We start from the raw sequence: 16785 nt of genomic DNA, 5'->3' as shown, positions 1-16785 counted from the left end.
GTAGGGTTGTCATGGCAGGGTCATGCACAGAGCACATTTCCTGGTGCTGGGAGAACAAAATTGGCTTGTTTTTATCAGATGAAATCAATGGGCAGCTGGGTTGATATCTGGTCCATGTTTATGGTGGGTGTTCAGCAAATGTCTAAAAACTGGGCAAATGGAGGAATGATTACATGAGCACACAGTAACACAAGCAAAGACACCCAGGCATGATTAATTATGCATGCTACATTAGGGTGTGAGGGTGTGTCTTATTTAGTCTCTACCCAAGATTTATAGTGTAAAGCCATTAGTTTATGCCATACAACTCTTGTGACCTTCTTGGAGTGGGAAGCTAACCGAGCACAGGAAGAAGTGTGTGGGAAGCTTCTGAGGTGGCCCTGTGTCTCCAGGCCTCCAGCGACTACATCGGCATGGCAGTTGTGGACGGCCAGCTCACCTGCGTCTACAACCTGGGCGAGCGGGTGGCTGAGCTCCAGGTGGACCAGATCTTGACTGAGAGTGAGACGCGAGAGGCAGTTATGGACCGGGTGAAGTTTCAGAGGTACAACGGTGGTTAACTCCTGACCTTTGTAGACCTCACTGTACTCATCCGACTCCCCCATTTGTATGTGTCCCAGAATCCTGCTGTGAGCATCTTAGTGTTTGATTCATTAATTTCCTTGTAACCTTATTATCAAAATTTAAACAGAATTTATCAGTTTGCAAGACTGAATTACACCAAAGAAGCCACCTCTATTAGACCCAAAGCACCCCAATTTCATGTCATGGATAGTGGAAGTAGCAACACACTTCTTAACTTGGATCCTGAAAATGTTGTGTTTTATGTCGGAGGTTACCCACCTGATTTTCAAGTGAGTATAACTGTTATCTCACTGAGAGAAACTTTACATTTTAATTTGGCATAATGACCGATGTATCTTTTCATTAATTATGTATAAAATAGAGTTAACATGTAATGATGATAGCTAACATTTACTGAATACTTCCTTGGTACACTGTTTTAAACTCATGTAAATATTGTCATTGTTCCCATTTTACAGATGAAGAAACTAAGGCAGAAATGTTTAATAACTTGTGCAGGGTTATTTAGAAACTAAATGGCAAAGCCAGGGCATGCCACTACAGGGTCTACATTCTTACTGTGTGTGCAATATTGATTGTTCAAAGTGATAAAACTTATTTTTTTTTTTTGTTAATGTGATCACTGTTTTCTGCTTGATGAATGGGCAATTTTTGGTATTGTTTCACTTTTAGCTTCCGAGCAGGCTAAAATTCCCTCCCTACAAAGGTTGTATTGAATTAGACGACCTCAATGAAAACGTTGTGAGTTTGTACAACTTCAAAAAAACGTTCAATCTCAACACAACTGAAGTGGAACCTTGCAGACGGTAAGTGAAACTGGGTGGCCAGTGTCTCTGTGCCCGGGATGGAAACTGACTTTGCTCTCACGTGTAGGAAGGTGTGACCACCGAGATGCTAGAGACGCTGCTCGTCACTTGGGGCCTAGAGTTCTTAAATTATATTTGCACGCGACATTAGCAGTGCACCTCTCACATCTAACAAGCTTTTCTAAATTGGGTAAAACATTAGATTGATAGGGATTTCTAATTAAAAAATAAATCCTTAGGTATTTTGGTGCTTCCTGTCACTATTTGACAGCATTAGAAGGTACCTTAATTTGGTACAAAATTATATACTAACTTTAAATTTCAGAAAATAGCTGCCCACAAAGTGAGTGACTTGACTGTACTATCTGAACCTATTTTTAAGTTACTGCTTTGGGCCAGCCAAAGAGCTCACTGGTTTGATCCCCAGTGTGCCGTGCTGGCCCCGCCCCCGGGGCACGCTGTAATGTTGCTTGAGACTGGGTGTGGGGGCGCACGCCTGCAATCCCCGCGCCTAGGAGGCTGAAAACAGGAGGGTCACTGTGACTCTGATCTGTGTAGTGAGACCCTGTAGACCCTGTACTAAGTACATAAAAAGTAGATTAAATTACTGCTTTGAGCTGTTAACAGTGTCTACTACTAGAAGTGCAATGAGACAGATCACGTATTTGTTACTCAGAATACAATTATTTTTTGAATTAATCATTTCTAATATTGTAAGATTTTCAGCCTCCTGATAGATGTGTCTGGGGGAGACTCTTGAATATTATCTGGTGTTTTTTTTTTTTTTTTTTGTTTTTGTTTTTTAACATATTTGGTTCAGGTTGTCACTGCCGCTGACGCGTAGTGAGCCTTCTGTTTTCAGCCTCCCCAGCACTGGGATTATAGGTATGCACCACTACACCTGGTTTCAGGGGCTGGCTCAGCAGGCCTGGGGGTGGGCCAGCATGCATGTGGTGCTGGGAATCCAATCCCAGTCCCTGTGCTTGCCTAAGCAGGTGCCTGATCCACTGAGCTATCTTGCCGGCCCAATATTTGTTTTTGAGTTAGGGTTCAAGAACATATCTAGGAAGCAAAACTGGCTGCTTTTAACATGTCAGAGATGTCTTCTCTTCTTTGACAAAGTCAAGATACCTAGACTGCAATTCTTTGCTCCATTTTTTAGATAACAGCATCTTGTATTAATAAGCACACTTGCATGGTGACCCTTTGCTGCTGTGTTCTAACTTGAGGGATATTGATTTTAACAGGAGAAAAGAAGAGTCAGACAAAAACTATTTTGAAGGTACAGGCTACGCTCGAGTTCCAACTCAGCCAAATGCCCCCTTCCCAACCTTCGGACAGACCATCCAGACCACCATGGACAGAGGTTTGCTGTTCTTTGCAGAAAACCAGGTACTTCCCAAGAAGCATCTCAATGCCACCAAATGTATCCATGCTGTGCCGTGATGTGGACATAGACAACCACACTGAGTGCCACATAGACAACCTGACACTGAGAAACCACATGCAGATGTGATCTGTCCTTTCCCTTGGCCAAATGCCCTTCCTTTCTGGTGGCTCTTGGGTGCAATTTTGAGGCCAAGAGATCAGGAATTCTAGAACATGCCTTAAAACTGCAGAGAGATATTTCCTTTTCTCATTCTGTTCTCATTGGTTTTATTCTTTAAGAACAGTTGCTAGCCTGATAATGTACTTGATGTACTTTAAAATGAATTAAGACTTTCTGGGTTCAGCTTCCTGCCACATCCATCTTTGTTTGATTGCTACCAGGCTATAGGGTTACCCTTCTATCAGCCTACTGCTTGACATTCTAAGTCATGGAAGCTTTAAAGCAGCTGAGATTCCTTGGAACCATTCTTATTTTAAAGAGAATAAAAACCAAAATAAAAATGATACAAAATTTCAAAACAAGATGATAGGAAATTCACGATCGTTACGTTGCATATTGTTATCTTCAAAGTAGTTGTTCAGGTTACAAGATATAGGCATGCAAAATTGATCAAATAATTAGGCATTAAATGTTCCTTTCAATAAGCCAATAAGAACAATTTCTGAATCCAGTAGATTGGGTAAAAACCAGAGCGATGCTCTGCAAGTGATAGCTTGTGCCATCTACTGGTCAAGAAAGAGTGGGGCCATCCCACATGGTCGCCAGGAATGAGAGCTTATGCAGTTGATCTTAGATACCATTTCCACAGATATCTGGATCAGCCCAAGGGCTATGGTCTGAGAAGGTGGGATTGATATGAAGCTTGGGACTCTACCAGAACCTTCTACCTGCAGGTTGGGCAATACAGATCTGGCCCAACTTTGCTCTTTAAGATTGACCTGGACCCTTCAGGTGATACTGAGGATGATTTTTTGGGAAGATCTCAACCAGCCTGAAGTTCGCAGAGATCTGAAAAGTCAGCATCAGGCATCTTCAGGCCAAGGTGGCTGATTTCTAAAATAAACTCCCCTTTGTTCAAGCTGAGCATCTCTTTTTCCAAAATCTTGGGACCAGAAGTGTTTTGGACGTCTTCAGACCTGAACTATTTGCATGTACAAAAAAAGATACCTTGAGAATGGGACCCAAGTCTAGACAAGAAATTCCTTGATATATATATATGTATATATACATGTTAATTTTGCACAATATTTTTGATAATTGTGTACATGAAGCAAAGTTTGTGTACCCTAAACTATCACACTTGTGGTATTGTGTTGATGCTCAAACACATTTAGATTTTGAATTTCAAATTCTGTATTAAGGATGCTCAGGCTATAGTACATTGTAAGGTCCTTAGAGGTAAAGAGCCAGAACTAGTACTTATGTTAGAGGAAATCTTCCATAATGCCATTGCATAAGAAATGAGCCAGAAAGCCACTGTTGACTAGGATGGCCCATTCCTCACAGGGAGCTTGAGTTTCCCTTAGTCATTAATTGATGAGCTGTATTCCAACTCTCATGGACAAGGTTTGGGGTCAGGGAAGGAATAATTCTCCTTTTAGATAAGGACTCTGACTCTGGTCTTCAAAGACAAGCCTTCTTACCATAGGGAACTGGGTAAGAGCAAAATCTTCAAGTCCTAAATCTGAAGTTCTTCAGTTCATCTAACCACTAAGGCAGTGGCTGGTTCACATGATGTGTTACTTTGAGACCAAGAGGCAATGACCAAGACAGACGCAGTTCTTGCCATTAAGGGAAAGACTTGTGTTATACAAAGATATGCAGGTAATAAGTCAATTGCTAATTCATCATCCTTCTAATTACAAGGAGCCCCTTAGAAGAAAAAATGAGGGTACATGACATGAAGGACTTTCTGAAGCAAGGATGCTTCATGTGAGCCCTGAAGGACAAGTAGAAGATGACACTTGAAGGAGATGGGGCAAAGCGGGAGAGGCAGGAAGAGGCCCAGAGGTGGGAGGGCAGGAGCATGCAGCCCTAGAAAGGGTTTTGTGTGATGGGGGCTCCAGGGCTGGAGGGAGTATTGAGGGATGAAGGAAAGAGATGGGCAGCACCGCACAGCATCTGCCAGGAGTCAGGGCTGTGTCCAGGGAGGAAGGAAAAGTGACAGCTTGCACTGCTCTGGACGCAGCTTGGAAGTGATGTACGAGGGGCCATGGAGAGCCCAGAGCACTACTGCCATGCAGTCAAGCTGGAGGCGCTGTCACTGGGACTGGGAGGTGACCTGAGAGACGTCGGGGAGCATTCGTAAGGTTTGCTAAGCTGGGAGAGAGAGATGGGCCCGAAGTGCCTCTTAGATGTCTCAGCACAGTGATGGGATGTGGTGCACACAGAGTGAAGGAAAGACAACCTGGAGCCAAAGAGATAGGCGAGGCAGCACGTGCGCTGTGTGTGTTCACAAATTCTCTCCGGAATATTGGGGATCTGAAGGATCTGTGAGTCATCGAAGCACTAGTGATAGTAACAGAGAAATTCAGTGTTCAGACCTGGCCGTGAGGAGACAGAGCCAGGAGAGAAGCTAGGTCAGAGAGAAAGATTCAGGCCTCACGGGTGCAGCCATGGTGAAGTGATTGTGGTCTCTAGGCCACGGGGTGGTGTGAGGGGAGGAGAAGCCCTGTGTGGGAAAAGATGCCCAGAACTGAAATGTGCAGTAGAAGGAAAGAGGCAGCAGAGACAATATATCTAAGAACACGTACAGGGGAAAATGCCTGAGGCTGAAGTGAGGCCGTGTCCATCTCAGAAGGCAGCTGTCTTTATTTTCAAATGACTGCAGTGATCAATGTCTATTTTTACAAGCTGGTTATGGTGGCATGAGACAAAAGCACAGTGATCGATAGCATGTCCTGGTTCTGTCGTGAACATCAGGTTGAGTGGGGCTTACGGTAGTCAGCCATCAGACCTGTCCCAGGAATTAAGTCTTACAGTGATAGTGGAGTGTGGTTAGTGAGGCGAGGATAACTCGACCTCCGGTGATCCGGCCCTGCTGATGACCTGCACTGCTTTGTCCCCAGGATCACTTCATATCCTTAGATATAGAAGATGGCAGTCTCATGGTCCGATACAAACTGGACTCGGAACCACCACAAGAGAAAGGAATCAGAGGCGCCATCAACAACGGGAAAGATCATTTGGTATGTCCTTGGAGTCTGTGTAATTGAATTGTTACATAGTCTATCTACCTTTAAAAGTAATTCAGTGCCAAACTGCAGAAACCGAACCAAGCACAAATCTTCTATTGCCAGATGAACTTATTAGCTGGCAGGTGAACCCTTTCAAAATTTGAACATTTGGGCATGAACCATGTAATATATATGGCGTATATAAGCCACGGTTCATTTCAAGGAAAATCATCTATTGAAATGTTTTAGCATCAGATTTTTCTGCCAAACTGCCACTATGCCATCTTATGAATCTAAAGGAGAACAGATGCAAACATCAAAGCTTGGAGCCTCTGCAAATAGGACACTTTCATTTTCCACCTCTTGCTGATTCGTCCCTCATTTATTCCAGATTCTAATCAAGATTGGAAAAGCGCAGAAACTTATGAGAATAAATGTGGGTGATCAAAATATCAGAATTTCAGGGGAAATATTTGATTTCAGCACATATTATCTGGGTGGAATTCCCATTGCAATCAGGGAAAGGTAAGACTATTTTGTTGTTGTTTTAAATCTATCACCTCATGTAGTGGTAATGATGGCCACCAATGAATCTAGTAGTCCGCCTTGCTTTAGTTATTTTTTTTTCTCATTGCTGAGACAAAAATCTGATACCCAAAGTTAAAGGAGGAAAGGTTTATTTATCTCATAGTCTGTAGAGGTTTTGGTCTATAATCAGCTGGCTCCAAGGCAGGGTGACACATGGCAGAAGGACAACCAGTCATGGTGGTGAAGGACACCCAAAGCAACAGTACTCTTTCTGTCCCTTGTATTGCATCCAGTTTATTGGGATTAGGGTGGTGCCAATCCAGGCAGTGGACTGATCCAGAATCACCCACCCTTAATCCTAGGACCCTTAATCCCAGTGTTGCACTCCCAATTACTCTGGATTCAGCCACCGCTGAACAAAGCCTCATGATCCTGAGTCCATCTGTGGGGAGACATCGAGACACAAATCACAGCAGCCTTGTTTTATTAAAGCCACAAACACAAAGTGAACTCTTCTGTATTAGCAGTGTAATCAGCAGAGTAGAGCAGATTGTAAATACTGTCCAAAGAAGGGGACTCTATATGTTGCTCGTGTTGTTAGCCTCAGAAGGAGAGAAACCACAAAGAGCATCCCTCGGTTGACAGTGCTTCCAGCCAGCAGAAAGAGGCTGGTGGCCCTGGGCTATTGCAAATAGGTGGTGGCCCAGGGCCTGACAGCAGTACTGGCCCTCAAAGCTGAGGCTGTGTTCTATAGAAAATTTCTCAACGAACCTAAGACATACTGTTCACACTCGTATCCTTGGGTGCTGTGGTGGGTGGAATAAGTACATAATTTTTCTTTGCATAAATGAACAAAATTCATTCTATGAAGGCTGTAAAGTATAATCCAAGTGAGAAAAAATACTCTGCCACTTTGAGAATGCACACAGAAATAACTTTTACATTTCATCAATTTGTTTAGAAAGTACAAGACTTTTAGATAGTTGACAGCAATGTGTAGAAAGAAGATAGCCCAGGAGGGTTGATTGTGCACCTTGTGACCCAGTTAAGCTTACTGTGGAATGTTTGATTATGATTACTTTTAGAAGAGATCTGAAGTTACATAACCTTATTTCTAATGTATAAAATCAGCTGGGAGGAGTAAGTAGTACATGTGACTTTTATAAGTTGCTCCCAAAAACTAAAACACAGGCGAGAAAACTTGGCACTTGAAAGAATTGGGAAGTGAATATGTTTGACTGAGAAGGACCTTGCAAATCATGGTAGATAGTCCCTGAACAGGTGAAGAGATTGTAGGCCAACAAGATGCTGTTCATATTTAGCATCATCAATATTAAATAGCAGTGCAGCCATAAATAGCCAGTTATGAGTTGTTGCTAGTTTAGATATTATTGAATGTAGATGTGATAAAAGAGTTGTACAAGGTAAATAGTCAGAAATTCTGAGTACAGTTGCAAGTTATCACTTATCTGTTTATCACACAGCATTTGTTGGGTGTGTCGTGTGTACCACATAGCATCACAGAATGTGGGAGTCAGTGACCGGGGCAGACACTAACACAGAGCAGGAGAGACATTGTCACTACAGCTAAGTGTGTCACGTGCCAGGGGGAGGAGTCAGTGTGCTGCAAGGCTGGAGGGAATCTGGTCCAGTCGGGGGCACCAGGCAGGTGGAGTGTAGCTAGGATGAGGGATGCTAGCTATCAGCATGTGTGAAGAGCCAAGAGCTAGAGACCTTGTGAACTTCAAAGAGCTGGCGCCTACCACGAAGTACCATGGGGATGTCCCCAGTGTTGGTGTGGGATGCCAGGATACCTGAGAACTTGCAGGTCGTGGGAGGAGGCTCCGGAGGGGCTTTGGCAGAGCAAAGCTGTGCCCATCCACCCAGAACCGAAGAGGTGGTCCGTGTTTTTGGCTCTACCACCAAAGAGTGGGGTGACCTTGGGGTGTCAGTACTTGGGTTGAATTTGCCCTTCTACCTTTAACTATTAAAGAAATAGATGGATAAGCAAATATGAGGTGCCAGTGCACATGGACCACACACAGAATTTTCCGAATATTCTGATTTAGGACCTTATACACCCAGACCTGCCTGCCTTTTCTGGGCATGTTTATGCTCTGATTTTTTTATTTTTTAATTTTAAAGTTCATTTTAATGAGAAAAAAGATAAAAGCAATAAAACAGTTTCAAAATAAGTTAGTAGGACAGTTAACAATAATTAATACATTGCATATTGTTGTCTTCATAGTAGTTATTCAGAGGACAAGATGCAGACATGATATCTTGTCTAAACAATATTAGTACAAACCTTTCTTTTCAATGAACTAAAAGAAAGTAACTGTATATTCTAACTCTCTTGTGTGTGCATATGTATATATATATTTTTTCACAAAACAGTATTTTATTTCTACTTTTGCAAAGTTTGTAATATGTGACACAAGGTTTCCTAGTGACTAGTAGCTGACTTTAACCAGACAGGATGTTTAGCTCAGGACTGAGGTAGCGTGTTTGCTTTCGGCACTGAGGTCTGGTCCTGCCTACACACATGTGATCGATTTCCTAGCTTCGTAGCGCCCAACATATCCACCTTTTTTGTTTTGTTTTGTCAGAGATGTGTGTTCCATTGCTCTTAGAGAAGCTGTATTTGGAGAAGTCTTTAAAGGACCTCTTCATACTGGATGCCAGTCCAAAGACTGTAGGTTCTTGAATTCAGCAAAATAACCCAAACTCGTCCAATAGTCTGTAATAGTGGTGGGTTATCAGCAGAACTGGCAATTGTCAGAAGTTGTTGACTTGCGCCTTTTACAGCTCAGCATTATGCTCTGATTTTTAATTAAAATCACTACAACATGAAAAATGCAGGAGAATTCCCTGGGCTTCTACTCCCTCCTCACTAAAATGCTGAGCATATTTGGCTGTTCCTAGCCTGCCTCATCCCTGAGGTGGTCTTCTGAAGTCCAGTGAGCCCTGAAACAACCTAGTGTGGGGGTCACTGGACAGCAGGAGGGTTTCTCCCCATAACCCTCTGCCATGCTCTGCAGGCAGCTTCGGATTGTGGAGTAAATGGCGGGTCCTGGTGCTCGTAGCACACTGCAGCCATCGCTGGAGGAGCCAGCTTCATCAGCGGGGCTACTTGAGTGCTTTTCATCTTCTTCTCACTGTACTTATTTCCTGAGTTTGGGGACTGAGATTTGGGAATGAGGTTCTTTTGATTGTAATCAGAAATTGCCATCTGCTGATCCCATCTGCTTCCCAGGAGAGGAGCAAGTCAACTCCAATGATGCCGAAGATCTGATCCCAGTGAGGAAATTTTTCTTGGGAACTTAGCCCACGGTCTTGCAAAGTGCAACCCTAAAACAGGAAAATAATTCAAGAAGTGAAAATAAGCCCAGGATTTGTTGCATCTTTATTCAGTATTCAAGCCCAAGTTTAGGGTCAGGCTTTGTCCTTCCTGCTCTCTGAAATCTGCCTCCAAAGCTGGGAGGCAGGATACACTTTCTTGGCGGGCTTACCTGGGTTGTTGACAGGTCAACCCAAAGGGCAGGTTGACCCCCTGTAGGCAGCTGACCCTCATGTAGGGATGCAGGAACACTGCAGCCTGAACCCCACATGTTTGCCTCCCTCTAGCAAGCATATCAGGCTTCGAAGTGCAGGTTTCAGAAGGCCTGAGAGAGACTAGGCCTAGAAAGATGAATAAGAGACTCGCTCCAGGAGCTAAGGTGAGCTTTCTTCCTCTTCTGAGCCAAAAGTTATCTTTATAAGACAGTTGAGCTCATGCCTCAATGCCAGTGAGGATCTGTGTCTTCCTTTTCCTTTCTGTGAAGTTTAATTTTGTGTGTGTTCCATGCAGCTCCACTGATTATAATAAATCAGACTTAAATGAATGCAGGCACCTCTGCATTTAGAAAAGTGAGCTGTCATGGGGATTTATAATGAAATCAGCTTTGTGATTTCTTAGTACATTGACCACTTAAGAAACGCTAATATTTGCCTGGACTTTAGTCAGTTATGCTTTGTGTGGATTCAGCTGCAGACAGAATTCAGAAGTCAAATGTAAGGAAAGATGTCAAGGTGCTGTGTGGGAAGAGCTGGCATAAGAAAAATGATAGCACAGCATCAGGGCTAATTTCCAGCCCTGCCGCTCAGCCTGAGCCCTCCCTCCTCAGTAGGCACCAGCTGAGTGGATTGCACACATGATTTAAACTCAGTACAGCCCCGTGAGACAGGTGACTATGGTCCCCTTGTACAGAGGATGGAACCGAGGCAGAGAGAATGAAGCCACTTGCTCAAGCAGCAGGGACAGAACCGGAAGCTCAGCAGCCTGGCTCTAGAGGGCATAGCCCTTCCTCCAGCAGCAGCTCCTGGGGGGCACCCCCACCCCACACGTACCACCACTCTTCCAAATTTGTCCCATGCATCAGTTTGCCCCAGGCACTAGCTGACTTAATATTCACAGTGGTCTCTTACTCATGCCGCAAAGTAGGAGCTAGTGAATACATTTTCCACTCCAGACAGTGCTTTCTGTGGTGCCAGCTGGGCATGTATTAAGCCAAGCCCCATTTCCCATAATTCAACTGGCCCCAGAAGTAATACTTTACTTCTTTTGAGTTCACAGTGTCCCCCTTGAGAATAAATGGGTAAAAAGACTCAAGACATTATCAAGGACGTTTCTGACGCTGAGCACCCGTTCATAGGCACATGGATTGCTTCATGCCTATCTGTGTGATACCTGCTGCATGCTGTCTTCTTCTTGCATTGCCTACCCGCCATGCAATGCCATGACCATGGGGTGGGGGATGGGCCATGCTGGGTGTTGGACATGTTGCATCTCTGGACAGCCCTGGTCAGGGACACTGGCCGTTCTGTCAACATTGTTTGTATTTTTAAAGCTGAGAATGAAAACTCCTGCAGAAAGGAAGTAGATTTTCCAAGAGGCATCTTAGGGATCCTTGGACAGCGTTATAGGCATCCCAAGGGAACAGAGAGCCATAAAGGGACAGTACTCATGGAAGGGCAAGCTGGAGCTACAGAATAAATTCCAGCTGCAGTTCCAGCTGTGCCACGTCTTCCTCTTTTGAATCCCTCTGCAGGTTCAATATTTCTACACCTGCTTTCCGAGGCTGCATGAAAAATCTGAAGAAGACCACCGGCGTTGTGAGGCTGAATGATACCGTGGGAGTGACCAAAAAGTGCTCCGAGGACTGGCAGGTGAGCCGAGGCTTCTAACGTTGGGGCAGGATGTGTCCCAGCCGGGCCATCTTGCCAATGTGGCTGTGCATCAACTTCTGGTGTTTTGCTGCTAGCAAACACTGTGGGAGATCGATCCGCTGCACAGCCCCATACTTGCAAGGGACAGAGTTCCTTCAGCTTTACCTGTGGAATTTGAGGAGAGTAGGACTATTGACCCAAACCTTTCAAAACCCACAAAACAGACTCGGTTTCTTTCTGGCTCCATGAGTCACATTCATCTGCTCTAGGGCAAGACACTTGTGTTTTAGGTATGAAATGATTACAAGGCCAGTAATGGATTCCATGTTTGCTTTGCAGCTTGTGCGCTCTGCCTCGTTCTCCAGAGGGGGACAGTTGAGTTTTGTTAACCTGGACCCACTGGAGCAGGGTCACTTCCAGGCCTCCTTTGGCTTTCAGACCCATCAACCCAGCGGGGTGCTACTAAATCATCAGACACGGGTAAGAGACGAGGCCTTAGTGTTGTACGCTTTTAAATCTGTCTCAAAGTTTAATGTCAAAATCCACAGAAAGATTTTTGACACTACAGTAGCAGGGTATTTTATCAGTCATCAAAGTCAATGCCATTGTACAGTTTGAGCTTGAGAGTTAGCCTCCTCCCTGGGGTAGATCCTAAAAGATACAGAGCTTAGAATGCACACAGGCACATACCAACTCACAGAACCAAGTCTGTGTTTCTTTCTGGACTTATTTTTATTCTGTATAGGTGTGTCTGATGATTCAAAATGAATTATAACTTATGAGTCATAATCTGACCAAAAGTTTAAATATAAAGAAAAATCAGAATTTATGTCTGTTGTTCCTTTTTGGTCACACGAAAGGTTGATCTTTATAGAGTCCTGTTTCTTTTCTTCTGCAGCATCTAGCTGGACAGTATTGACATCTGAAGAATGAGACAAAGAAGGTCCTTTGTTGTCTGCTCACATATACAGAGCCATAGACATACCCTCCCACGAGGATAGCCCTCTGGGGTTGAGAAGTTAGTGTGTGGACATAGCAGCCCGCTAGTTGTTGGGAATCCACTTGGAGAATAAGTGCAATTTTTTTAAAAAAATATATTTAGTCTAGGGTCTATAGAGTTTCATTACACAGCTTGACTTGTAGTGATCCTTCCTGCTTTTTCAGCCTCTCAAGTGCTGGGATTACAGACGTGGACCACCATGCCCAGTCTCAGTCATCATCCCAGCAGGCCTCACGGCTGGGGCTGGCACAGCAGGCCAGGGATTGGACCCCTGGTCCCTGTGTCTGCCTAAGCAGGAACTTTAATACACTGAGCTATCTGGCCGGCCCTATAAGTGCAATTTTTAAACAGAGGTAGAAGTAGGATGCCATGGATCTTAGATTTGTTTCTTCATTATTTTTTATTTTATTTATTTACTTTGTATTTTAGGGAAGGGTCTACAGGTTGTTCAGGGTCTCACTACTAGATCGGACTCCTAGTGCTCCACTTGTTTACAGCCTCCCAAGAGCTGGAATTACAGGTGTGCGCCACCATGCCCAGTCTCAGTTGCCGGCTCAGTGCACCCCAGGGGCGAGGCTGGCATGGCAGGCCCAGGGATTGAACCCCCAGCCCCTATGCCTGTTTGTAGGTGCTTTAATCCACTGAGCTATTTGGCCAGGTCTCGGATTTGTTTCTTTAGACTCGTCGGGCACAACATATGTCTCATATCTCTTAAGATACTAGATGACGATAGCCAAGTCTGTGGCTGTGCAGTAGGAGGAAAGTGTCACCGTTTGCTATTTTGATCATCAATCTTTAGAGATGTTTTCAAAAACTAGCCCTTAGAAATCACAGGGCAACATTACGCTGGGGCTATCTTTTCCATAAAACAGGATGTTTGCGCCTAACTCTTGTGATACCAGCACTTCTGTACCACATTTGGGAACACTTAGTATATGACACTCAATGGGAAAACCGGATTAGCTGAAGATCAGAACAACCCTGCACAACAGAGGACTCCTAAAAGTATTTCAGGGACATTGCCTTCAACTTCATATGTATGCACATAATTTCTTTATCCTTTTTATAAGGAATATTGCCAATGGAAAGAAAAAAGCAGCACAAAAGTAAAACTAATGATGACTGCCATCATGCAGTCTAAAAGTTGTTTTAGATTGAAAGTTCACCAAAGAGTCACCTTTTCCTTAAAACTGCAGAAACTCAATTTGGAAGGAAAAAAAAAATGAATAAAATTGCATTGAAAACTGCTGAAATTACACATTTTTAAGTGAATAAGTGACAGAAAGTCAAATCACCTTGTGAAAACTTAGATCTGCACAGTTTGACATGGAAAATTGGGCTTCTAAAAATAATGACCAGAAAATAAAAAATTCATGATGACCAAAGAGAAGAAATCATTGTTTAATCCTCTATGAAAAAAATGATGATCCAGCTCTTTGCTCTAAAATGTATTCATAAAAGAATTGATTCTGATAAAAATAACTTTAGAAGAATGAAAGTTAAGATAGAAATGACTTACTATTTTGGATAACTGATTGTGAATTTAGATTGTCTTAATGAGTGTTAGCTCCAGAAAAATGATTTTGATAAATTTATAAGTGCTAAAATAATTTGTATAGGATTTTTATAGTCATAAACATGTAGCTAAAATATTTGGGACTAACCTTTAGATTAAGATGGCTAAGTCAAAACATGTTGGTCAAAACATCCTGTTTTATGCATGGTTGGGATCATAAATCGAGTGTTCACTTACTCATAATCTTAGCTGCAGATAAGTTCTGATGGGTGTGCTCTGTGCTGGTTTCAGACAAGCAACCTGCAGGTCACTCTGGAGGACGGTCACATTGAACTGAGCACCAGGGAGAGCAACAGCCCAATTTTTAAGTCTCCTCAGACATACATGGATGGTTTGCTGCATTACGTGTCTGTAATAAGCGACAACGCAGGGTGAGTGGTGTGGGACCTCCATCTGGGCTCTTAGAGTTCTGTTTGATTCACATTAATGGAATTCTCTGGTATCTTTCTGCAAAATGTTTGTTCTTGGTACTGATGTTATTTTACTTGGAAATCTTAGTCTTTGTCCTTGTTCTAGATCAATGTTCTCAAGGAAAGAAAAGTAGATAGATGTGGGTCAGTTGTGGTACATGCAAAATGGACTACTACACAGAAATGTAAAAGAAAAATCTAAAATGATAGGGAATGCCATGAATGAACCTTACAAATATAATGTGGAGCAAAAGACATCACCCATAAAAGAAATCTTCTTCTATGATCTCATTTCTATGAAGTTCAAAAGCAGGGCAAATTATTCAAAACCAGAGTTTGATATGTTGCTTATTCACAGAGAAGGAGGGAAACCAGAGACTGCAAAGCAACTCACAGTGGGGCTCTTGGTGTGCAGGCTTTCTGTTCTTTCTCTGGGACCTGGTTATTTTGGTGTTTTCCTGTTGTGAGACTCTTTGAGTCAAAGAAGATATGCTCAATTCCTGTATGCGTGCAATATAGAATGAAAGCGTTTTGCATACAAAGTACATGAAAGTGACCTTCCGTGGTCTGTAAAGACAAGTCAAGTCTTACCAGTTCTTTTAGGTAATGGATGCTGAGTCTGGGTCCAGGGTGGTGACTGACCCCATGGCATGAGCATCTCCCCCAGCAGCCGTCACTCTGCTTTCTCCTCTTTCAGCCTCCGGCTGTTCGTGGATGACCAGCCGCTCCGAAGGAGCCAAAGGCTGCAGGGCGTTTCCAGTTCCCCACAGTCTCTCCGCCTTGGGGGGAGCTCTTTTGAGGGTTGCATCAGCAATATTTTTGTCCAGAGGTGGGTGATCTTTTCTTTGGGGGGACTGATGAGAGCAGCCGCCCCTCTGGTACTGTCTTCCTCTGCCACAGTCCTAGTCAATTAAGTGCCCCTGTTCTTTCCTCTGGCTTGTACCTGTGATATTCAGGTGGGAGGTATGAATGTACTAGGACCCCTGGCAGTTAAAAATATTATTTGTTGATGGGTGTGGTGGCACATTCCTGTAATCTCAGTACTTTGGAAACAGGCAGGAGGATCACCATGAAGCAGCTTTCATTTCTGCCCCTTTCCAGGTCGCGGGAGAGCCCTGAAGTCTTAGATTTTGCCAGTAAATCTACCAAGAGAGATGTGTCCCTGGGAGGCTGCAGCTTGAACAAACCGCCTTTCCTTATGTTATTTAAAGGGCCCACAAAGTTTAACAAGGCCAGGACCTTCAGTATTGACAGAGTAAGTGTCAAAACTTCACAATGGCTTTACCTCCACTAGAAGATTCTCCTTGGCCAGCCCAGGTGGACGGTGGTAGGAAAGGAGGGGAGATCGCCAGGTCTGTAGAGGTCAGTGCCTCTGTGAAGTGGCATTCACCGGCCATCTGCCATTGAATTGTGCCAAAATGACAAAATGATTCTCTTTCTGGCTTTTGGTTGGTATGTCTTTGAAAATTTGGCCAGGTTTTCAGTGACAGAACAAACAGAACTGTAACTGAACAGAGTGGGTTGGCCCTTGGTGAAGGCAAAGCCCAGAAGCATAACCAGGAAGTAGGAGAGCGAAGAAAGAAGGGTTATTCCTTGCAACAAAGATTGGGGAATAGTTCTCAGAGCAGTGCTTGCCTTTCAACAAAGAAATCCAGGGGCTTTGGACAGGACACACATGCACGTTCATATTGGGGACCCTTGTCCTCACACGGGGAGGTGGGCACACTCCTGGACATGTTCGGCTTCTTCCCACATTGCATGTTCGAAGATGGCAGAGAGAATTGGGTGTGGTGGGGCATGTCTATGACACCAGCACTCTAAGAGGCTGAAGCAGAAAGATCACAAGTTCAAACTCACCCTGAGCAACTTAGCAATTCAATATTTTTATCTCAAAGTTAAGCTGAAAGGCAAACAAACTAAAGCAAAGGATTAGGGATGTAGCTCGGTGTAAATGAGCTGGTTCAATCCCTAAAACCAAAACAACAACAGCAACAAAAAGAAGGCTCACAGAAGCATTCTCTGGACAGAGAATGTAACAATATGATGATACTATAATGAACAAAGTTTTTCTCTAAGTCCCCTAGAAGAGAGCAGAGCGGCCTTGAT

At 43.7% G+C, this 16785-nt stretch overlaps 1 protein-coding gene across 1 annotated transcript in view; it reads left to right on the top strand.

Moving 5' to 3' along the window:
• Positions 1 to 16785, top strand: part of Lama3 (laminin subunit alpha 3) — a 243587-nt gene that overhangs the window by 209743 nt on the left and 17059 nt on the right. The window contains exons 56-66 of the mRNA XM_023720392.1: positions 393 to 544; positions 692 to 854; positions 1258 to 1391; positions 2639 to 2783; positions 5850 to 5969; positions 6349 to 6482; positions 11576 to 11693; positions 12033 to 12173; positions 14501 to 14640; positions 15377 to 15508; positions 15781 to 15934. Of these exons, the coding sequence (XP_023576160.1) occupies positions 393 to 544; positions 692 to 854; positions 1258 to 1391; positions 2639 to 2783; positions 5850 to 5969; positions 6349 to 6482; positions 11576 to 11693; positions 12033 to 12173; positions 14501 to 14640; positions 15377 to 15508; positions 15781 to 15934 (1533 nt within the window). The remainder of the gene's footprint in view (positions 1 to 392; positions 545 to 691; positions 855 to 1257; positions 1392 to 2638; positions 2784 to 5849; positions 5970 to 6348; positions 6483 to 11575; positions 11694 to 12032; positions 12174 to 14500; positions 14641 to 15376; positions 15509 to 15780; positions 15935 to 16785) is intronic.

This window comes from Octodon degus, unplaced genomic scaffold (assembly GCF_000260255.1).
Source record: "Octodon degus isolate 3935 unplaced genomic scaffold, OctDeg1.0 scaffold00075, whole genome shotgun sequence".
NCBI lineage: Eukaryota > Metazoa > Chordata > Mammalia > Rodentia > Octodontidae > Octodon > Octodon degus.
The sequence above is the reverse complement of the archived record's forward strand: the minus strand, read 5'-3'. Positions and strand labels throughout refer to the sequence as shown.